The sequence below is a fragment of the Lagopus muta genome, chromosome 3, assembly GCF_023343835.1.
Source record: "Lagopus muta isolate bLagMut1 chromosome 3, bLagMut1 primary, whole genome shotgun sequence".
Lineage (NCBI taxonomy): Eukaryota > Metazoa > Chordata > Aves > Galliformes > Phasianidae > Lagopus > Lagopus muta.
Genome location: NC_064435.1, coordinates 46,895,823 through 46,919,810, shown reverse-complemented (window position 1 = coordinate 46,919,810; position 23,988 = coordinate 46,895,823). Strand labels below are relative to the sequence as shown.

Sequence of the window (23,988 nt, the reverse complement as noted above, 5' to 3'; positions counted from 1 at the left end):
AGGCCGCTTACTTCACCCCACAGGGACTCGAGACCCCCACTCAAAATCACTGAGCACATGCAAGGATGTGGGGCCCTCTGTTAATGAATGACTTTGGGGCAATATTGTATATGTATGTACTGACCAGGAAACCTTCTCATACGTAACACAAGTAATGTACATAAGCTGAAGGTCTTTCCTTCAAGGTGTGTGATTAGGGTGGAAATAGCTCCTCACACATCCGATGTCATAAATAAAGAATGCCTACTCGCTGACACCACACTGCAGTTAATGAGTTTGTTCCCAAATTTTGGGTGACTGTAATTCCTTTGTGAACACCCTGCTCTCTAAATACAGTTCTCACTTCCAAACAGTTGACACGGTCACAAATTGGCCATAGAAATTACCCAGGGCTTGAAAGCAAGGCTTTGGATTCAGCAAGAGTGCTGAATCTTCTGCAGGCTGGGGCTGCTCAGAAGAGACGAGCTTGCCTCCTAGGGAAGTATTGGCCCAGTTCTCTGGTGAGAACTTGCAGACCCAGCGTTTGCAGGGCTTAGACCTGATGGTCCCCAGATGTCCCTTCCAACCCCTACCATTCTGTGATTCTGGGACCACCTGTTCAAGTCAGAGCAGACCCCAGCTGCCTGCTCACATGTAACTACGAGTTATTTCCAATCCAGCCATTCATTCTTAATACTAATGGAGACCTGTATAGAGACCATTTATTCATGCCTTCTATATGAATGTAGAATGGTCTACAGTCAAGCTGAACTGAAGGCGTCCTCCCACGTATTGTGACCTTTGGCGTACCGGGTCTCATCCCAAGCAGATGTAAATCGCTTACAGAGTTTGGGAATGGCGCTAGAGGGTGCTGTGCTGAAAGAGAAGAAACAGGGTTTGTATCTGCAGGAAAACCTCACCACCATGACAGCTGCTATCTCCTTTTTCCTTTTCTTTCCTCCACTGTCCCTTCGGCTTCCCATGACAGCTTTGTGCTTCTTTCCTTAAGGTGAGGATCAGCTGAGAGATGCTGCTGGTCTCTTTGAATCTTAAACTGGCATAAGGAATATAGCAGTAGAGTTCAATGCGGTGTGTGAATAGCAATGGAAGTACAGATTACCTTGACTACGTTACAGCACTCCACTTTCCTGTGCTGCAAAACCATAGGGGTTTGGGTGCTCTAGAGGAGCGCCCAGAAAACAAAGAACAAATTACCCAAAATACACCTCCAGCATGCAGGATACTTCCAGCACGGGGCTGAGCAAGGCCCAGAAGGGATTGCCGTAGCTGCTATGTGCAGTGGCATCTCCTTGGGGCTGCTGGGGGCCTGGGGCATGGCACTCCCATCACGAAATCCCCTGTTCTGTTTGCTTCCCGTGACACAGCAATGACAAAGATGCACTGGTAGCAGTGTGACTTCTAACAGAGTGAGCTGTAAAGCGTGAAGGCAGGCTGAAGAGTGGCCATCTGGGAGGTGTTTAAAGTCACATACATAGTATCTCTCATCTCAGTGCCATTGCTTGCCTTTTACAAGCAATATGTTTGCAAACACTAACTTTCATTTTTAGTCAAAAAAGCCCTTCTCCTTGCCTGCATTTGTTTGTACCACACATGAAAACGCACCACTGCCATTCAGTGCCTCATGGAGAAGCCCTTTCCTCCCTGCTCTGTAGCCTCGGCAGCTGCTGCTAAAGCCCACCTGTGGGAGAGGCTGCACTCATTTCTTATTGCTCAGGCTCTTTTGTTTGTTTGTTTGTTTGTTTTTGCCTAACTCTTAATTTTATTTTCCTGGTTACTTCAGCAGGAAAAAGGAGGCTTGAAAGAGGGACTGAGAGAACACATTTTTGGCTTTGGATCAACATTAATGAGCATTCAAGGTAATACAATAATGGAAAATTTAAAAAAAATAGTGTGAGTGAATAAAAAAACAATCACAGAATAATCTGGACATCGAATTTTCTCACACTGTGTAAACCTACATACCTTCACCTGCATGAACAGAGCCGCATTGACTTATGCCAGCTCTTCTTAGCTTGCTCATTCTATTGATGACTTTGGCACTGAATTCAATGAGAGTGGGCAAAGCACTTCTGTGAGAGAGGAATCAGCAGTGGCACAGATGAAAGAAAAATAAAAGGTGGCAAGAGATAAAAACAAACAAACAAAAACAAAACAAAACAAAAAAACCCCCAGCTGTATTGAAAGTTGCAGGGAATTGCTTTTTTTTCTTCTGGAGAGCAACACTGATATTCAAGTAGTAAATTTTTTTTCTCCAAAAATATATCCTCACACAGTTGAGATTACAAGCATTGCTTTTCCTAACACCAGAAACCTGTAAACCTGTGGTGGAATTTGTTATGCAAAATATTCCTGCAGATGGGCCCCTTGCTGAGGGTAAGGGAGTGCTAACAGTGGTATAGCGGAGCACACAAACTGTGATTTGCATGTCTAGACTTCTTTATTACAGTACTTTAGTTGCAACCTATCCTAGACAGACAAGTCAACTTCATTTTACACTTCATTACGTCTGGCTTCTTCTTTCCCAAGCAAAACCAACATTTAGAAAGAACTGTGGAATTCAACCTTGGCACATACCATCACCTGCGGAGCTTTTTAGGGACCTGTAGAATAAGCCCATTTTTTCTACAACCCCTCCCTCCTTCCCCTGGTCAGTATTTATTCACAGCAGCTTTTACGCAATCCTTTTCATACTCATAAAACATGGAATTACAAGATGGGACAACATCTTTTAAGGAAGGTTAAGAAATCATTCAAAAAAGAGGTAGCAGTTACAGAAGGTGGAAAAGCAATATAAAAACAAACCTAGGCTGCTGAATGACCTGGCTACAAGGCCTTCTCTATTGCTCTAGATATTTCTCTGTACAGGTATAGGAATACATAGCGTAAGATGCATATGATCACCCTTACATTTTTTTTTCATTCTCAGTACACAACAGGAGTTTAAAGCAGGTCAGAGCGGTCCCTTGTATTGCTTTGCAATCTAACAATGCTGCAAGCAAATCATGATCTGGAAGTTCATCTTTGGCGTGCCTCACTGGCAGCTCTGGAAATTGCTGATATTACCAATACAGCAAGCTCCATATAGGGAACTTTCTGAAATTATGTCATCTACTTCTGCTGATCTGCATTTCCCATCACTGAGACCTTTCAAGGGCATACAGTTGCATGCTGTCCCTACCAGCTCACTCCTCTGCAGACCTCAGTGAGACCCAGGGAGATTCCCAGAGAGCTTCATGGAACACACGCGCTGTTTGGTTGCTTTTTCCTTCTGAACATGGCTGCTTACACTGGGTTCCTTCCCCTCAAATGAGTGGGATTTCTGTACCAGAAAGGATGAAGCATCTTTACACCAGAACCTTCACAAGCACAAGGCATGCTGGAATCATAAGTATAGGCTACTGCAGGCCAGGAGAATAAGGAAACAAAAAATTTGGAATGGTCTTTACTGTTTTACATCAAACAGAAACAAAATGTTCCCCAGTCTCCTAGGCACTGTGATGCAAATGTACTTTGTGCTAGAGCTCATCGCAGGGTCTTGAACGCTCAGATCCATGTATAAGCTGCAGTCAGGAGAAAACACCATGCCAGTCATTTTCAGAAGAGTCCTTCCATAAATTACTTTATTTCTCATTAAATGAGCACAGAGTCATTACCATATTAATAACAGATATGTTTATTATTACATATCCATCAGTGCGGCTTTCAATACCACTTGAAACATGCAAATCGTCCTAAGGACGAATCAGTTTTCCAGTGCTTCTTATTTAATACACAACTGCAAAGCCATTATAAATTACTGAGGAGGTATTCGGTTAAGAAATAATACAAAATAAAACCATACTGCCCATATAACCATGAATGCATTCCTGCTACAAAGCAAGAGGCTGACAGCATTTACTGACATTCCTGAATTACCTGAAGCTTTTATGTTATATGCTTTTTATTTTTTTTCCCCATTGCCTGCACATTTCTTGCCTTATAAACTAGAACCAGTCTTTCTTTGTAAGAGGAATTCCCATTCAAAGATGGCCTTTAATTTAGAAAATGCATCTAGCATCTACAATACTTCAACCAATCCAAGTTCAGTAAAAACCACTGATAACACAATAGGTTTGTTTAGAGGTTTCCTTTGTTATTTTTTATATTTCTACATTTATTGACATGGCAATCATACAATTAACTCAAATTAAGGCACTAAAACGACAACGTAAAACCCAGTAAAAGTGTTCTAAGAATAATTTACATTTCAAACAGTGCATACATGTTTGTTAACTTAATGTATGTTATCTCTTGAATTTGTAAAGCAGTACAGTATTCAGTTACAGAAATGATGTACCCCAAAATATGCTTCCAAACTCGGTTCTTTTTCCTGTTAGTTTCTAATGCCTCTAATAGTAAAATAATTCAGTATGGCTTGGCAAAAATGCATAGATTAAAGGCAATTACTTGGCTTTCCCCCCCTTTACAAACCTGCTGAATCAGTATTTTGAAAAGCATAAGGTAAGATATTTAACACTTGGATCCGTTCCAAAGTGGGTGATTAGCATTAAGGCTGTTTAGAACTCTGCAGTGAAGGCACTGAAGTTCAAGTGATAAGGCTTCATTTGTAAGCTAGTTCTGCAGTCTTCAAGAGCACAACTGTTGAGTCCTGAAAGCAATTGCAGTCCTTCTCATTGAGAAACCTTCCTCCTCTACTCAGTTTCATATGCTCATCTTGACATAAATATCCCTTTCCGAGGGTAAACAGTCCTCTTCTTTCACTGATACGAAGAAAGTTGGCTGCATTTCATCGTGATTTACAGGCTTTTTTTTCTTTTTATATCCAAAAAAGGCAGCACCTTTTTTTATACACCTAGCTAAGCTTTATTTGCTTTAACTTGCATTACACAGTAATAATTAATCTAATCTACCTTTAGGCAAACCCGCAATTAAACACCCTCAGTGTGCTTTTGTGCCAAAGCAAGGAGGAGACAGTAATAGCAATCTTAACCCTGAAGCCTGTGATAGTTATGTTGGAAGGAACAACAGCCCGTCTGCACTGCTTTGTGTGGTTAAAAAGCTGTTTTTCAGACCGCATCCCATGAGGTTCCATTAAGCACTGTACACGTGGTTAGCTGGAACAAAGAAAAAGAACAGACAATTAATAAAACATATTTTAAAATTTGCTTCATAACATTCTTGCAGGTTTGTTAAGAACTTCCGAGAAGAAATTTTTTTTCCCAATTGCCATGTATGATATTAAAAACATACCTACACAACCTTCCCAACTGTTCTTCACTTCTGACAACATCAGGTGAACACAGACATCAGACATGATAACGTTACTGCAGCTTTACCAGTAAACCGTTCATAGCACACAAGCATATTTGTGGCAAACATAAGTGACCTTCGTCCTTACAGGACTAGAAAAGGACTAGAGCACGCGCATGCAGTTGCCAAAGCTCATCTGATGCATGGGAAGTCCATTTGAAACATGCATGAATTTCACTGGGTGCCCAAGTCCAAGTCCATTACAATAAAACACCTCACCTGTGCTGATACAATGTGTATAAATTAGCCTGCTGTAAACTAGGAAGTGTAGTTTCAGATCTAGAAGCAGCATTGCAATTGCCGGCAAGCTCATAATGAAGTTATAATCCGTATTTCTTAGTGATTAAGTTATTAAAAAATAAGACTAAGAAATAACTTATGTTCGAAGTTCCCTTTAAAGGGTCTGGTGCAATGCTCCACGATATCCACTGCCCATCCACCACAAGGAAAGCCAGATTAGACCTAAATGAAATATCGTAAAACGTTTTAAAGGATGTATTAAGGTCTGTACCCATCAATGAGACCAGACTGTGCTGTTACCGTCTGCCAAGAGAACAATTTCCACGTATTTAGCAAAAGCTATGATACACATGGATCTCATAGAAATCATCACTGCTTCCCTTCTCTCTTCCTCTTACTCCCTAAGTAAAGAGGTCGGGGTCAGAACTGCAGGGTGCAGTGTCTTGATCTACCTGAAAGGACCTCCAGTTTCCCACTTCCATCTTCCTGACTCCAGAGGAGCACCCCACCCTCTTACCAACCTTCCCTCAGCTCAGGCAGTCACGGCTCTTCCCAGGGGGCTGATTCCACTCACCAGTTCAGTGAACCATGCCTATGGCTTTTTTGACTGTCAGAACTGTGCATCTTTGTTCAAAGGACCAAAAAGGATCATTTCAAGCACCTACCCAGGAGCAACGATAGAACAGGGAAGGAAGACTGAAAAAGGAAAATTCTCCTCTTAGAGGAGTCATCCATCACCAGCATCAGCGGAAACAGCCTGCTGGGTTAGCTCAGCTACTGTCCAATCCCAGGTAAGTGCTCAGTATGCAACACCTTCTATATGTGTATGTAATTACATAAACATCAGGAGCACCAGAAGCAGACTTTCCTTAAGCAGGGAATTCTCCCTTCCTAAACATACAGAATATAATGTGCAGTGCTATGCAGGCACAGGGTGGCCACGACACATCGCAGCAGTCGCTAACTGGTTCATTGTCAGCAGTAGCATCAAATCTGTCTGAGGGTTAGAAAACCATCCACAACAAAACGGCACAGAACAAGTTCCTATCTCATCTTCTTCTAACACTTACGTGGTAGGTATCTTTTCCTTATCTGCTCACATTGTCTGCAAACACCACACAAGCCCCATTTTGTTGCAGCTAACCCAGTATCAGCTGCCTCCTTCTGTGCTGGAATGCAGCATGCCGCAAAGCCACCCAAGCAGCTCCTCAAGCACCAGTGAGCTGTGCGGGTCCCCACCTGCCTCCTGCATACATCTCACACGCAGCACAGCCAGGCTGGCAGCACACACGTACCTAGCACTCTTGCTGGCCAACAGCTGAGCCTCTCTAAATTGCTTATGCTCAATATTCCTCTTCCTCCATACTTGGTGCCTACAATACGTAGCAGTAAAACAGAGCTCGCTGTAGATTAATTACATGTTCTGAGAAACTATTTCCATGTTAAACATAAGTAAAAAACAAAATTCCGAGGTCAAACATCAATTACACCAACAAGTTTGCTGAGGGATTCAGGCCAAACTCTTGGAGAGTCACACAATTGTTATCTGTTTGATTCACATTGCAGCCTGCGCTCCAAGACGTTGAAAAGATCAGGATACCATGTGAGTATTCATTTCGGAGTTGTGAGAATGTGAAATAAAGAAAGGGAACTTTACAAGGGCAAGGTTTGGCAGCACAGGGCAAGAACAAATATACTCAAATAACAGAGAGTGATTTCCAAAATGTACAGTCAGGATCATTTCAGTGTTGTTTTAGATTAGCCCAATTAATACTGCTTAAAGATGCACATAAATGCCGTATTACAATAATTCTTTCCAATTCCATTTCAACCTTTAAAGAGAAACCTATTTTATGTTCCAGGAAAATAGTAAAAATGCACTTTTCTTTTACTGACATCAATCATTCTTTACATTAAAGGCTGAGAAATGTCCCTTACAGACAGAAATGAAGCATAACCTGCAAGCAGGTATTTCAAATAGAGTTGATGCTGAAAATTTCACATCAGTTGATCACATAAGAGCCCCTTTGTAGGAAGTCTCTCACGGCAACTGCAGGGGTGGGTGGCAGCAGAAGGAGGAGCTGAAGTTCTGCTCTAGAGCAGCTGCACAGGACACGAGACAGCGATACACATTTCAGAAAGGAAAAACTAAGATACTAAATGAAAACATTTTCATTGCTTTTCTCCAGTTTTCTGACAGTTCAAGGCCTAAAGTAATATTCCTGGTTAACGTTATCTTAAGGATCTTCACTGAGCATACCTGTAGCCCAAACTATAATCACCCGTGTTTTAGTATTAATTTCAGGAACAAGAAAACCACCACTCTTTGTAGCTTTTCTTTTATACTACTCGCCTCTGAAGGTGCATGCTCCATAATATACTTAATGTCCCCTTGTGCACAGAAGTTTGCATTTAACACACTTCATGCAAGGAATGTTTGGCAGTGCTTCCAAATTGATGTCCTTCAATCCAGAATGACTCTTTCCTTAATTCCACTTCAAACTGTCCACCTACTCACTTATTCTTGGAGAAAGAAACATGCTATACTGTGTGAGGATGAGGGTTAAAAAAAATAAATGTACCATGTCCTAGCATTAAAAAACCCACATTTTAAACCTGTCTCTGGTTAACGCATAGGGCCACAAACAGCTTTACTAACAACTCATGGGACAGAAGAAGACAGGAAATGAGAGAACGATGAATTCTGTCTATTCCTCTTTCAGGATCTGAGCACAGCTTTAGACAATCTGTTCTACAGTCTTCACTATGGCATTATTTCACAATTTCCTCTTAAATAAGATTTTTACAAACAGATACCTATGTTTTTTAGTTTCACAGACTAGATTCACAGCCTTCGTAGTTTCTCACCTCGTTTTTCCAGAAGTATTTTTAACAGCTTTTCGGAATGACTGGTTTGCTGAGGATCTTGTAGACATAGTTCTAGGAGAAGCACGAACAAAAGTAGAAGGTGGGTTCTTAGGGATCTTCTTTACTAAATGAGTTACCCATTTCTTCTGTTCATCTTGACAGGATGCCAGCAACAACATATCTCTTGCTGAAGTTACGTCGTAACTCACTGTAAGTAAAAGGCAGAAGATGAATTCCTTATCAGAATGAGAAATATGACCTACCAGCTGTTCCACCACACAGCATACCTGGTGGCACCAACATACACACCTGGAATGGTTCATATTTTTAGAAGATGACAACCAGCAGGGGAAATTACAAATATTATTTCAGTGTTTGTCTCCGTTAATAGTCTTGACTTCAATACTCACGTAATGAGACAACTTGCACTGATTTCAGGCTTATGCTAAACAGCTGTGTGGATACCTTATGACTGACTTCCAGAGCACGTATCCCAAATACTCCATTTCACAGGAGCACAGAGAGGAAACTTTGACCCCAGTCTGTGAAGTGGCTGAAGAACCACTCTTCAAAGGTCTCAGCACAGCTTGGTGATGTGGTCACTGCATTGTCCCCAACACAGCCAAGTATCAGCTGACAGAAAGAATGGTTCAGGAACCAAGTAGTGGACCAGCATCTGGGCAAAAGCCCTTGTGCTCTCACAGCTGAGCCACATTGGTTACACCAAAGGCCTCCCTGCAAAGGCTTCTCAAAGCTGCCTCTTCATAAGCAGTACTGATACCTTTGCATGGTGCAATTAACTCCTCCTTTTTATCCAAGTGGTCTCTATGGCACTTCACATGGCATCTTCGACATTCCAGGGCAGCCGGGGGCTTGAAGACATGCCAAAGAGGTTTGGCACAGGCCTCGCAGTTGGCTGGAAAGTGGTATATTGTTGGAATAAATTCATGGCCTTTATGATTTAGGAAGTTTGTCTTCTCTGCAGGCTGGACTGATTCTACCTCCACATCCTTCCTGCATTCCCCCTCATTAGCATACAAAATCTGAAAAAGGAATACTGCATGTTACTGTTGAAGCACTAAATATTTCTATACAGTTTCTAAAAATCACCAAATGTTTTCTTGAAAAGAATTGAAACAGGAATGACAATTCACTTCCTTTTTACCTGGAATATTTTAGGAATTTCTTCTGTTTCTGCTCTATATACATCTCCTTGAGTTACAGGTCGGACATGGAACAGCTTACTAGATTAAAAGAAAGACCAATCAGAAAATGTGACTATAATAAAGTTGCTTTCAAGTTCTTCCAAATCTTGTTTATACAAGCAAAATTACATACTTCAAGGCTGCAATACAGTTTTAGGAATTCACTAATACCTTATAGATCTTGCCTAGTAAAGTTAGTTGGTCTTACCCAAGTAAAACCAAAACATTTCATAGCATGGAAAGAGGATGATGTTACAATAGGTTCAAGACACACTGTGGCAAACTTAGCTGTGAAAAAGGCTTTCCAATTCTTTCTTAGAACACTCCAAAATCTGTACTATTACTAAAAAAGCATACTGATAACCCCGGATGGAAGTACAGTTTGTTGTTGGGTTTTTTTCCCCTTTGTCATGTTATCAATTGAGAAGCAATCAATGCCAGAAGATCATAAAGATCAATCTGGGGCACAAAGTGTTGAAAATACTGTTAAAACTGAAACAAATGTCATCCCACAGTGGACGAAAATCTAAGGTCTATCCAGCCCAACATTCTCTTTTCAACAATAGCCATAACAGACATTTATGAAAAGAGAATAAGAAACAGCTCAAAGAGAAAATAATGGTTTGTCCTGTTTACAAGCAAATGGCAGCTTAAGCGCACCCTGATTTGGTGATTCCTTCCTGACCCTTATATTCTTAGTCACTGGTAGACTGCTTCATGCATTTTAAAGCCTTCTTCCAATTACTACTCTATGAGGTTCTGTAACATTCAGCTGTTCAAACATCATAGCCAGTCATGTAAGAGTGATGGGTTTCAGTGATGAAACATCCTTCCTTACGTACAACAGTATACAGAATACAGGGGAAACTATTTGTTGTTCCTCTTTAATAGAAATTGTCTGGAAAATTTAGAAATGCTTTGAGCTTGGTCAACACCAATCCCTTCTCAGACTGCAAGAACAAGTTATGAGGCAAAGGGATGAGACCTAAAACCAGAGAGCCTGTACCTTACTTTGGTGTGCCCCACGATATCACAACCTGCATTAGAAAACAGCTATTTGAAGTAACAGGACAAACCAGTCATTAAAATATCGGGGGGCTGTGCCACAACTTACCACCCATCCCATACTTTAACCAGCACAGATAAAAAGGTAACACCAAGTCACAAAAAGAGAAAGAACAGGTAGGTTCCACTGTTTCTGTCTCTGTCATAATAAGCCTCATCTCTTCTGCAAAAATAGACCAGTGAATGCAGAAAGACCCACACTATCACTATCCCGTGATTCAGTTTTTAGCCACAGCAATACAAAAAAACCCTAAAACACAGGATCTTCCATTAAAGATAACAGCATCCTGAAATACATTTTCCAATTAGTACAGGAAATTCAAAATTATTTATGGAATTTTGATTCCAAGATGACAGATCTCTTATCAGCTTGAACACAGTGCTCTCTTGTCAACACAAAGCTAACAGTAACTGTACTTACTCTATGTCTAGTACCATGGATGGATTAGACTGGTCCTTGTCCTTTTCATCATTATAGAACAGTATCTTTTTACTGCTCACCACAACGTACTGGGAAGAGAAAAGGTAAAAACAAGCTAAAATTGAATGCTAAAAAGAAACATTTATCCAGTTGTATTTTCCTAAGAACATGAAAAACCTTTTTTTTTTTTTTTTTTAAACTCAGTCTTTTCAGCTAGTATGAAGAGATATTTAAGTCCTTGCCAGAGATACTTCTGACAGCTGCGCAACACTACAGCCACAGTGATTGTGTATTGCCATGGCAGAACTCCACAGTGTCCTTAGTGACTTTGGGAGTCTATCCATACAGAACTCAAATTTCACTTGACTGCAAAGTTGAATATGAAAAATTATTCCAATCCTGAGCAGCTCCTAGAATGCAGAGTATCACTTGTTGATATGCTGCAAACACCTCCTGTAGTCCAGAGACCTGCAGGATTAACTGCTGCTTTGCACCAAATAACTGGTAGCCTGAAGGAGTTAGCAACTGGGCTCAGAATCTACTTCCTATCTAATGGACTAAAACAACAAGGAGCAAAAGTAAAGCAGCAGTAAGAGTGAACAGGTGATAGTCTGATATACGTTCCAGATCTAGGAATAAACCGAAACAGTAAAGGAAAAGTTTGCAGAGGAAGAGAAATGAACATTCTTTTGCAGCATTCCTCTTTCCCAAATGTTTAGTATGCCTGCCATCCCCAAAAGCCTGTTCATGTTGTCCTCAATTTAAAGCACACGGACACGGACATAAGCAAAAGCTCAACCATCACCATGGCAGTCCCCTCCCCTGTAGTTTCAAGCATTTTAGAATATATTAAAGGTATATGTATTAAAAAAAGGATCTAAAAGACTGGTCCAACCATATTCATCTCCACATTCTAGTATAATACAACTCAAAAGTAAGGGGAAATAAGAGAATGCACAAACAATTCATCTTGAATTCCAGTTACTGGTAGGTAATTGAATGAGTTTCTGCATGACAGCAGTACTGACTATTCTGTAAATGCTGATCACTCCTCCTTACAAGAGGAGTTTCCTCATTACACAGGAATGAGTCTGACTTCATGATCTGAATATGAAAGTGACCTTAGCAAGTTCACAGGAAAGTGTTTGACACGTGTTCCTGAAGCTGCACATTTCAGCTGAGCACATCTCGACTACTGATCTCAAGCCCTCAGTCAGAAGTCTTTAATACAAAGCCTGATCAAGGTGACTAGCTGCTAAGTCTTCATTGTGCAAGCCTCTTGCAATCTGCCCCAACACAGAAAACATCTGTGCTTGTACTCTTTTGATCTACTTCAACAGAAAGCTGATGCCTTCTTTGCCTTTGAAGTATACAGCTCTGCCTTTCACAGTAAGAGAACAGCCTTAAAATGACTACTGCTAACAAAAGCAAATTCTGACTATGACAGAATTCAGTTATCACACTGCTGACACTGTTTCAGATGCAGTGTAGTTCAGCCAAGAAAATACACACTCCAGTCAATACGGCCCCTCATTCAGCGGCTTGAAACTCAGCTTAACGAATCCTGTCAGCATAATTTGTTTTACAGAAGCAACCACCTATAGCTCAAATGCCCTCAAAGTGCAGGACCTATTTTTTAAACTAGAGGAGCATCAATGGAGTAACTGACTGCAATATCTTGCATGCCTGAAGAAGTTCGAGTCTTTTAGTGGAGAAGCTGAGTTTATCTGAAGTTTATAAATGTAATCATCCAAGGGTGAATGAATATTCTAGAAGACATGTAGAGATGTCTGTAAGATATATTCCAACAGAAAAAGGATGTAATATTTTAGGCAATTAAGAACAGAATGAAGTAATGTGTTTTGTGCCAAAGGAATGCCAAAAGTCTGACAGCAAGCTGGATAAATCAATTCTAGAACAATAAAAGTCAGACAGCCTTAGATATCAAACAAAATTTCTGATACATCTTGCATATCTGTTTTTCTGTTACATCAATTTCTTTCTCTATATATACATATTGGAATACTCTCATTACTTTTTTTGCTTCTTAAATATGAGCTGTAAAACCAATTCCACCCTTACTGCATGCCTAAAAACAAAACAAAACAACAACAACATTTTTCAAGGGAGTTAGGGAAGAAAAAAAGAAATCCATCTGTACCTGTTTCTTCCAACCGTGCCGCTTTATATTTCCCTTGTTTGGTATTGAAAGCCAACCTTCAAGCCTTGATTCTAGTTTAAAAAAAACCAAAAACCAGTAAGTAATTGTATATATTTATGTTATTATTTATATTAATTATATATAGTAAAGCAAAATAACACAAAGCAAACTATTACTAGAAAGGAAAATGTACTACATGCAGTAATAGGCAATTACCAATTCAGCAAAGCAGAATAAAAAGCACAGCTGAATAAAAGGAAGATATAAGCATTTATTTCATGCTCCATCACAAGCTAACACTTTATCACACAGTTACTGCAGAATAAAGTGAAGCTGCTTTCCTTGATGTCAACATTTAAACACAATGTACATTGTTTGCAGAGGGTCAGGCCACAGAAAAGACTTGGCTTTGGAAGTGTGTTACAGCTCAAATGGAGGATGATTCAGAAATTTTCAGTGTAAATACCATTGAACACTCACAGGGTCTACATGAAAATATTCAGCAGGAAAATGCAGCAAGTAAATCAGATCCACATTTCCCAAGGGAAACAAAAAGAAGAGTGCACAAGAGCAAGCAAAGCTACACAGGTGTTCCATTACTCACAGAAGATAAGCATAGGAGATAAATAAATAAGGAATGCAGGAAGAATCAACTAGATATCAGAAATAAAAGACAAGCATTTTATTCAGATTTTCAGTGGACAGCTTTTCAAAAATTACTTTAAAATCTTATATTTTGCTATCATGAAATTAGCAATTTAACAATTCTACAGAGAAAGGTCACAAGAAAAACAAGTCTGCCTGACTGACAGCCCCACCTGGCATTAAAACTAGGTATGGAACAAACATGGCTTTGCAACATTATTCCTACAGCATGCAATATTTAAAAGTGGACTACAATAAAGAAATAAGACAGAATCATGTCTTTATCATTTCTCAGCAGACTACAGAAAAGTCTCAAAATACTGGGTAGGGACAGTGAACTGCTCAAATCCTATCTGGAGAAAAGCAGAACCCTTTCCAACCAGAAATCTGCCTGGAACAATTAAGACTTTCCTGCCTCTTCTACCCGTGTAAGACTTGCATTGAGGGCCTGAGAGGCCCCCCTCTCCTCCTCCCCTCCTCCCAGGTCTTAATAATCCATGGCTTTAGAAATGGAAACATACTGTCTGTAGGCATCACAGCTAATGCTCACCTTATGTTGAGCATTTGGTCCTTGACAATTTAATTTCTGTTTTTAGCATTTTAGAAATATGCTAAAGGTGAAGTCCCCTTTTGAAGAGAAAAAAAAAAACACCAAACCAACCTGATTACCTGCTGCTAATGAACATACTACAGTGGTTCTAAAGGAACACTGCACATTTCGGGTAACTGTGCCCTATGATAATTTGGAAAGATCCAATAATGACAGATTTTAAAGAAGCATCAGGTACTACGTTGTTTATACAGATACCATGAGGAGGAATATTTTCCTAAGCTCACATCTATTTCAGTACATCCTGGAAGAAATTTCACATGCAGTAGAAAGTGGGTATGTTATTACAAGTGAATTGGTTGACATTCTTTTCTGCCTACTATAAATCTATTCTAGTGAGCAAACACTATTTGAATGAGAGAGAATTTCTGAGCTGTGAATATCAGATTGCAGTCAAAAATATTTTCTGAATGTGCTCCTTTTCAGCAACAGCTAACATGAGACTGGAACTAAATGTACTCGTGAAAGGGCAGATGAGCTATTCTTGTTCCAGCCTTGCCACAAATGTTCTTCTTGAGTAATATTTACAGTGCTTTTTGATTTTCCTTGACAGAGTTAGCTAACAACTGCAAATGCCCATCTGGACATTTTGCCAATATCTGATCCAGACGAATAATATTTATGAGTGTTCTGATTAAGTAATTAAGAAAATATGAGCTACCCAGACTATGAAAAAGATTTTTCCAACTTTGTCTCTAAAAAGCAACAGGAAGGAGTTAGACCTTGAAAATACCTGATGGCCAGCTGGGCCCAAACAGAATATGAAGAAAAAACATCTGTGAAAACTATAACTCTTACACTTCTCTCTCAATGCATATTAGAAGATGGATTTGCATTTTAAACATCTTCATGGCTAATATTCATATTGCCACAATAGTGACTCAGGATGATAAACAGGAGTTCTAACACTAAGTTAGAATTAGAGAAGACAACAACTGCTAGTAGTGATTCATGAGCTTTTGTAGGTTTTGAGCTGAGTAATACAGGTGCCTTCAGGAGCAATTCAGTATTTTTTCCATGTTAAGGAAAAAAGTTTATTTTTGTTAAGGAAAAAAGTTTGCTCCTCAAACTCCACCCATAACAACAAAGTGAAAGATTACTCTCTCACTAACTCCTTCCAACCAGCCCTTCCCATTTGATTTCTTACCACATTTTCATTTAAACCTCACCAAGACAGCTGGATCAGACTTTGATAGCTACCTGTAGGAAAATGTCAAGAAGTCATAGCTGTGTCCTGTATTCCAAAAAACTGTTGTCTGAGGTGGTTCATGTTCATTGCTCTATTCTGTCTGTGTAAAATACCATCTAATAACATACATCAAAATATTCCTTCAGTTAAAACTGCCAGACAACTCAGCTTTAAGTTATCTGAACCTCTGAACAGGTTGCCCATAGATGTGGTAGATGCCCTGTCCTTGCAGACACTCAAGGTCAATCTCAACAGGAATCTGAGCGACCTGACTGAACTGTAGGAGTCCCTGTTCATTGCAGGGGAGTTGGGCTAGATGACCTTTACAGCTCCTTTCCAATTCAAACAATTCTACGATTCTATGATATTGCAATTCAGATGAAAACAACCAATTCAGAACAGGTTAAAGTGTCCCATAATTGTTAGGAAAAAACCCTTGAAGTTCATGCTTGAATTTTGTCTCTGCAAAGAGCAATTCTTTTTACAAGTATTGAGGCTTGGTAAGCCTAGCCAGGAGGAAGAGGCATTCTAAAGGCTTAACTGAAATGCACATTATTCCAGCTGCTTCACCAAGGATTCTAACACTAGAGACACTAACTGAAACATGAGTCTAGTTGAAGGCCAGTAACAAGCAGAAGATCCCAGCTCCACTTCTTCTTGACGTCTTTACTCCACGATACAGATTGTTCATTGAGTGCATCTTAAGTAAATATGCTGAAAACACAAATCAGTGTGGAGTGACTGACTCACCAAAGGGACAAAGCCATCCAGGGCTGACAAGAATCAAATGAAGTTAAAAAGGAGTAGAGTCCTACACCTGGGCAGGAACAACATCACACACTAGGACATAGAGGAGGGCAGAACTTAGGGATCCAAGTGGACACCAAGGCTGTGGAGTTTCCTCCCTGGAATCTTCAGAAGTCACCTGGACATGGTGATGGGTGGTGGCCAACTTGCTCTCAGTGTCCTCATTTGAGCAGGAGCTTGACTACACGACCTCCAGAGGTCTCTTCCAGCCTTAACCTGTGATTCTGTTATTTCCTCTTTTATGGCATGGGGTATGTACACTTTAAAGACTGGCTTTCTTTTCCTGCTTACAATGCTAAGTTAAATGCTAGTTGAATGCTAGTTTAGTTCTTCTGTGCTCTCTACTTAACTCACAAAAGTGTGAAATATGATCATACTAACATCACAATCTCCTTAAATTACCTCAATTGCTTCTTATTCAAATTCTGATCAACTCAGAGCCTCACTCAAACAAACAAAAAAACCCAACACATTCTAAGGACAAAATCAAAACATATTTTAAGAACATACATGAGATGGCCTAATAACATAATATTAGTGGTCCTACCTGTATGAAATACTAACATCAGAAGCACAACTGCAGTAAAAGTAAGAGGCATGTGGAAAGAAGAGGGCAAAAAATGAAGGGAAGTGAAAGGTTGATAAAGTAGAAATTGAGGAGTAAAGAAGACAAAGGGAAAGACTGTAAGAAGTTCCAGTAATCGTGCTATTTTAATTAACAGTGATAAAATTATAGCTGATTTGTTACAACTAAGTAAATTTCTGCCCCCAAATTCAAAGTGGCAGTTTGGACAGATACTTAAAAATGCACAATTGCGAAGGGAAAACTGGAAACAACATACCATAGTGTGAAGCAGACAAAGAAAGAGCTATAAACTGCTATAAACTTCCCCAGATCTAGCACAGTGTGACACTGACTTAATATTAATTTTAAGGAAATAGAGAAGATGTTACCAGATGGAGGCAAGCGATGAGGGTTTGTTTTTTTTTTCAGTATATTACAAAACAGCCATTTTGCTGAAAATGGTGGAGAAAGTGCTGATTATTACTATCCCTACCTAGGGATACAGAAACGTGAACATACTGATTACACACTGCAAATATCGAGGGGTGGGAAATCACTAACCAATGTTAACAGTGGGCCTCCAAATACAATGTCTGCAACTGAAGCTATATGGGAATCACCAGCTTACATTTGATATTCTTCTAAACTGTTGAATCAGAATACCATACTCTGCTATGCATTATAGAAATTTCTACAGTTTGGTGGGTTGTTTTTTTCCCTTCTGCACAGACAACTGTTGCCACCAAAAAAATGCTACATTACTATGACTAACAAACAAAATCAAGGCAAGTTTACACTCAAGATATAAAATGCATTATGGAAATATGCTGGCCCTCTACTGGATTCACTCTACACTGCAAATTGTAGATACTATATTCAAACAGCAGTGACAGCTATATTCCTTCCACAAAAGTGGAAAGTTAAGGTAATACTGTGCCGTAAAGTACTTAGAAGACTAAGTGTGAGCAGCTGAGCCATGAAACTGAAAAATAAATTCAAAACATACAAGTAGAAACGTGACACAGAAAGATAGTCACAAGGTATTTTCAAGAAGGTAGTGACCTATTTGAAAGACTGGAAGAACGGACCTTCCAAAATTGTGTATATGCACAGAAAACAACTACTTCAAAGACACTTTCCTCTTACCTGAAAGATTTCCATCAATTTCATCTGGCTGTAGACTAGAAACGCTGGTGGAATCCATTCCTTGCTGGAGATCCAAAATTTTCCTTCGTAGTTGTTCTATGTCACTCTCTTTACTATCCAGCTGCATCTGTAGCTCATTCCTATATGTTGATTCTTCTGCTAGTTGCTGTATTTGTATACACATACATCATCACCAAGGTATCAAAAATATGGGAGCAAAGTATTTAAAAACAAAACCTTACTACTTCTTTTTGCCCCAAAATCTCTAGACACTTTTGATAGCATTGACATAAATTATTATCATAAAAATGTTCCTAAAGACTAGGAAAAAAGGCTAAATATCAAAGACAAAGCAATACATTGAAGTGGAAAATGTTAGTAGAACTTATAACAAAAAATTTAATCTTCCAGAGAAAAACCATATGAATAATGTACTATGCAATATTCAATTTTCATAATGTACCAGTCTCTCCCACAGTTACCAACTGAGAAAAGAAAATGAACGAGAACAACACAGCTGCACTAATATTCTAGTCTAGTACATCAGGAACAGAACTCCTTTTTCTCAAGTGCACTAAGAGCTGCACGTTTTCCCTGGGCAGAGAGGTTCATAATGTGACAAAAATGAAGATCATTTTACCGCTTGCATTTCATTAAGCTCCTTCTGGTATTTCACTACCATCTGATTGAATTTCTCTTTTTCTTGATTAAGCTCCAGTTGTAGCTTCCGGTTTTCCTTGTCTTTCTTCCTCAAATCTTGCATGCTTGCTTTCTTTCTATCTATTTTAAAATCTTTTCTATTCATGATCTCAGCCAGTTTGTTGACAGCCTGTTACAAGAAACAGATAAGTCAGAGAAGTTATGTATGAAAGCAAGTGTCACGTAAACCTTCCAAGTTTATCTAATTGGAGGATTAGCAAAAATGTGCAAGTCTTCATGATCTAAAAACAGAATGGGAGAGGTGCACTTCAATAAATCATTGTAATTAATTCCAAAACTGAAAACATACCCCTAGGGATACATTAAAATGTGTACCTCGGTTACTGTATTTCTCACTCCAACACCCAATTCAAATAGCAAAAATGGAGATAAGAGCTTGAAAAAGATAAACTCTCACCCCATTCCAACTTCTCCAATCATCTCCACCTGTCTTTAAAAAGTGTAGACTTCCCAAAACCACTGCAATGTAGTTGGTACAGAAAAAGTAATCTCTAGCCCCTGAAAAATACTTCACCAGTATTAATGGTCCTTACTATACTAGTAATAATTCTGAAAAGCCCTCATAATCGATTTTATTTAAACTCTAAATATCAGTACTATGCATCATGATTAGCACTTGGGCTGGAGGAATCCCAGGCATCCATTCAGACTGGAAGGAGCAGTCCTTGAGAGCAGGCTTGTGAAGAAGGGGGTCCTGATAGATGAAAAACTTAACATGAGCCAGCAGTGTGCTGTTGTGGCTCGGAAGGCAAATGGCATCCTGGGCTCCATCAAAAGAGGGGTGGCCAGCAGGGACAGGGAAGTGAGTGCCCCCTCTACTTTGCTTTTGTGAGGCCCCATCTGGAATACTGCATCCAAGTGTGGAGCCCCCAGTACAAAAAAGACAGGGAGCTGTTGGAAAGGGTCCAGAGGAGGGCCTCTAGGATGATCAGGGGGCTGGAGCACCTCCCCTATAAGGCCAGGCTGAGGGAGCTGGGCTTGTTCAGCCCGGAGAAAAGAAGACTGTGAGGTGACCTCATTGCAGCATTTCAATACCTAAAAGGGAGCCTACAAAGAGGAGGGGAATCAACTCTTTGAAAGGGTTGATATGTGTAGGACAAGGGGAAATGGTTTTAAGTTGAGGGAGGGGAGATTTGGGTTGGATGTCAGGGGGAAATTCTTTACAGAGAGAGTGGTGAGGTACTGGAACAGGCTGCCCAGAGAGGTTGTGGATGCCCCATTCTTGGAGGTGTTCAAGGCCAGGTTGGATGGTGCCCTGGGAAGCCTGGTCTAGTATTAAATGGGGAGGTTGGTGGTCCTGCATGTGGCAGGGGGGTTGGAGATTCGGGATCCTTGAGGTCCCTTCCAACCCTGGCCATTCTGTGATTCTGTGATTAGCATTAAATTAACAAATCCCAGGCACTAAGAACTAGTTGCACCAAAAAAACAACAACAAAAAAAAGTTGAAATATATCTGACATGCAACATCATTTTTACTTTATTCAGTTATGTAAGACTTATACCTGTGTCTTCAGAGTTCTCTCATTGTTGATACTCTTCTCATATTGCATTCTAATATTGTTAATTTCTTCCTCTTTTTTCAGCTTATATTCTGTTAAAGTAAGATTCAACTTTGAGATTTTAGGACAAGGTAAGTATTCCTAAGCTTAATCACATAAAACTGTACCATTCTATTTCCCCTTATTCCTATTGCATCACCTAAATAATGATAAATGTTACTGGTCTTGTGCTACTACTCCTATTTACTGATGGCATCAAGATGAAATACTATAAACAACCTATCTATCACACCTGCAATCTCCTGATTTTTGTCAGGGTTTCTAAGCATTTTACTGATAAGAATTCTTCCATCAAAGATACAAGCACTTAACGAATAATTTTCAAATACTTAAAACTAACAAACATGATAAAACTAACATATATACATATAAACTGAAAATTTTCTCGCCCAGTCCCTGCAAAATCCCTGCTCTTATAGAAATACAGAACACAAGGAAAATATTCCTGCTTACATAGTGTTTAAAACACCATTGGCATCTCAACTGATAAGGTCTTTCCTCTTACAGTTAACAGATACTAAAATACATGTTCTGATTACACGTTCCTTGCTCAAATGCAGAATCACAAGCAGCTTCAACAATGTATTTTCCACTTATTCTGAATGCAAGGAATTAGAATGCAAATCTACCAATAAGAGCATAATTCTAAATTAAAGGCTGTCTTAAGGAATATGAAGTATCGATGCTGTCTTACTGTACGTTCCAGAGACAGAATCAAACACTTCATTAAGTACACTGCATGCAATGTGAAATGAGTGAAACACCACTTCTCCTTAACACTTTTCATTCACCTGAGGTAGGGCTGGTGGAAAGAGGTTGGACAGACAGGGTAAGGAAGAGCTGTACCAGGCAGGCATTCCTGATAATGCCTGCAGAAACCTGCATTCTAACTTGCTTTAAAAACTGAGGCAAGCAGAGGCAGCAGCTCACTTATTTCTGCCTGCTGAAACTGAGATTTTAATTGCTCTTAACAACAGAAAGGCAGCATATAGGAATGGAACAAATACGGTAGAGTAGCAATTCACATGTAATTTCAAGATGACACATTTCCCATCAAGTCACTTCACCACTATGGAGGACATACAGGAATTTCCCATTTTCATTTTCACCCATGCTTCAAATTCATTTGTGCTTCATTACAAGTAATTTAAGACTCCAAAGATGACATACCTTCCTCCTGTTTCTTCATTTTTTCACTGATCTCTGAATTTTCTTTTGTTATTAGATCAACATCTTTGGTTAACGTGCTGTTAGTTTCTTCCAGCTAAATTAAAACAAATACATTTTAAGACAGAGATATTGTCATATTTATAAGATTATTTTCTTAAATATCCTTAATCTGTAACAGCCTCTTACTTGGGATGTCTTCAAGTGTGCATTAAAGAAAATTGCTTACCTTTCAAAATTGAACTATAAAAATGATACATTTTTTCTAAGTTGCCTTGACATACCAGAAGGTTCTAGAATACAACTGGTCTCACAAAGCATCTTTTTAAAAATCCTTTTTACAAAACTGAAAATACTCTAGCATACAATTAAAAATTCAGTCAAAAATAGATTGCAGTCATTGAATGTGGTGGTTCACAATTAATTTTGTGGCTCTTCAGAAAAAACAGTACCCAGAGGGCAGATCCAATGGATCTAGAAAGAAAAGCAGCAGACAGATGATAGAATTCCTGCATTCAAGGCTAGAGAAGATTCAATGAACCAGTTGCTAAATAACTGATGTTTATAATGAAAAACAGGCAAAAATCAGTATGAAAACAAAACTAAATTTTGTCTGAGTCAAAGTATATAGAGGGAAATATTCAAACAGGTTTGAAAAAAAAAAAAAAAAAAGTAACTGTAAAGAAAAACCATTATGCTTTGAATACGTTAACTGCCAGAAGGCACAATCAAGATCACTTTGCTGGCTACTTAACGAGTATACGTTCAATGCATAATCAGAGTATTTGAAACCAGGAAGAATACTGACAAGAAGGTACTATTTCTATGCCCTGCTAACACAGTCTAAACAGTTTTTAAGAAATTGTTCAATTTTGGAAAGTCAGAGCTCTTAACAGGGCACAGACTGTAGGTGCAGTTAATATTACTTTTACTGCCTTCTTATAGAGATCTAACATGTAGCGATGCTAGGAGAAAACTTTCAGTAACTGATCCAAGATGAACAGCCACTTTTCCAATCCCAGGACTCTTAAGAGTATCTGCATACTGCCAAAGGGGACAATGGTGACAGAATAGCAATGCTATATAAATACATATATATATATATATATATATATATATATATATATATATATCTGTGTGTGTGTATATATATATGCACGCACACACACACACACAGATTGCTACTTGAAAATTCAGTTACAGACATTTATAAGCATGATATTAATATTCAACAGCTATGCTATAAAGTATCTTCAAAAACTGCAAGGGGAGCGAGAAGGGGTTCTTTTAAATAAATGGTTTAGCAGAGGGAAAAATCTCAAGATTTCCAGGTATATATACATATTTTTAAGATTAAGCAGTTTTACAGTAAGATTCTACAGTACACCATCTAAAGTTTTTCAAAAAACTTACATACATTGAGCAATGACAGGAATCGGCTGGAAAAAGCTTAACTGAATTACAGACATTGGCTTCATGTACAGTATGAGCTCATCTCAGATTCTCACCGTCTACATTTCTCTGTTAGTTCAGACGATGGGATTTAAATGTTTTAATTGTCTGAGTTCAAAGCTCAGATACTTAAATAATCATTAATTATGCCCACAGGACATTACAAATTAAAATAAAAAGATTTTTCCAGTTGGATGATATATTTAGGTACTATTTAGTCATGTAATTTACCCTTCTTATGATGCTGTCCTTATCTGTCATTTCTTGCCTATGTCGTGATGCTGCTTTTTTGCTCTCCTGACTCAATTCAAAATACTGCTCTTCAAGAAGTGCCCGTGCCAACTGTTCCGACTCAGCTTTGGTTTCAGCTAAATCCAGCTGTGTAGTGAGTGTTTCTCTGTAAAAAGGACATTCAGATTTTGCTTTTCTATGCAAAACATTCCATATTTTCAGGAAAAACAAACAAATGCAAATTATACTGTTCAGTTAGTTATCGTTATCTTAGTTACCTAAAAATTTGATTTTAAAACAGAACTCTGTATGCATGTTATATTTTGATGAACAAAAAGCTACAGCAGTCAACTTACTATAGTTCAACTACAATTTCAGTCATCCATAAAAAAACAACCCTTTGGAATTGAAGTTTCACATTATCCTGTCTTTGAGGAATAATACCTGTATTAGCTGACACTTCACACAGGATTACTGCTCATGTGCACTCAGCTGTTTGAGCAATAAAACTACATAACATTTCTGAAAATGTACAGTGGTTCTAAGGAGGCTTTGGCATGAAGAGTTGCAAATTCTGTCTACCGCTTGACAGGCAGTTTGGCATGCAAGCTAAACTGTCCTGCTCTC

The 23,988-nt window shown here is 39.0% G+C and overlaps 1 protein-coding gene across 5 annotated transcripts in view; it reads right to left on the bottom strand.

The window, feature by feature from the left end:
• Positions 1–3,588: 3,588 nt before the first annotated feature.
• Positions 3,589–23,988, bottom strand: part of ROCK1 (Rho associated coiled-coil containing protein kinase 1) — an 82,184-nt gene continuing 61,784 nt past the window's right edge. The window contains exons 24-35 of one of the 5 annotated variants that reach the window (XM_048940695.1): positions 23,362–23,527; positions 21,682–21,775; positions 20,455–20,543; positions 18,873–19,061; positions 18,233–18,398; positions 13,271–13,341; positions 11,110–11,198; positions 9,584–9,662; positions 9,200–9,461; positions 8,419–8,626; positions 6,846–6,923; positions 3,589–5,114 (exon numbers count right to left, since the gene is read on the bottom strand). In XM_048940695.1, the coding sequence (XP_048796652.1) occupies positions 5,111–5,114; positions 6,846–6,923; positions 8,419–8,626; positions 9,200–9,461; positions 9,584–9,662; positions 11,110–11,198; positions 13,271–13,341; positions 18,233–18,398; positions 18,873–19,061; positions 20,455–20,543; positions 21,682–21,775; positions 23,362–23,527 (1,495 nt within the window). In that variant the 3' untranslated portion in view covers positions 3,589–5,110. The other 4 variants (XM_048940696.1, XR_007376111.1, XR_007376112.1 and 1 more) reach the window with 4 other exon arrangements.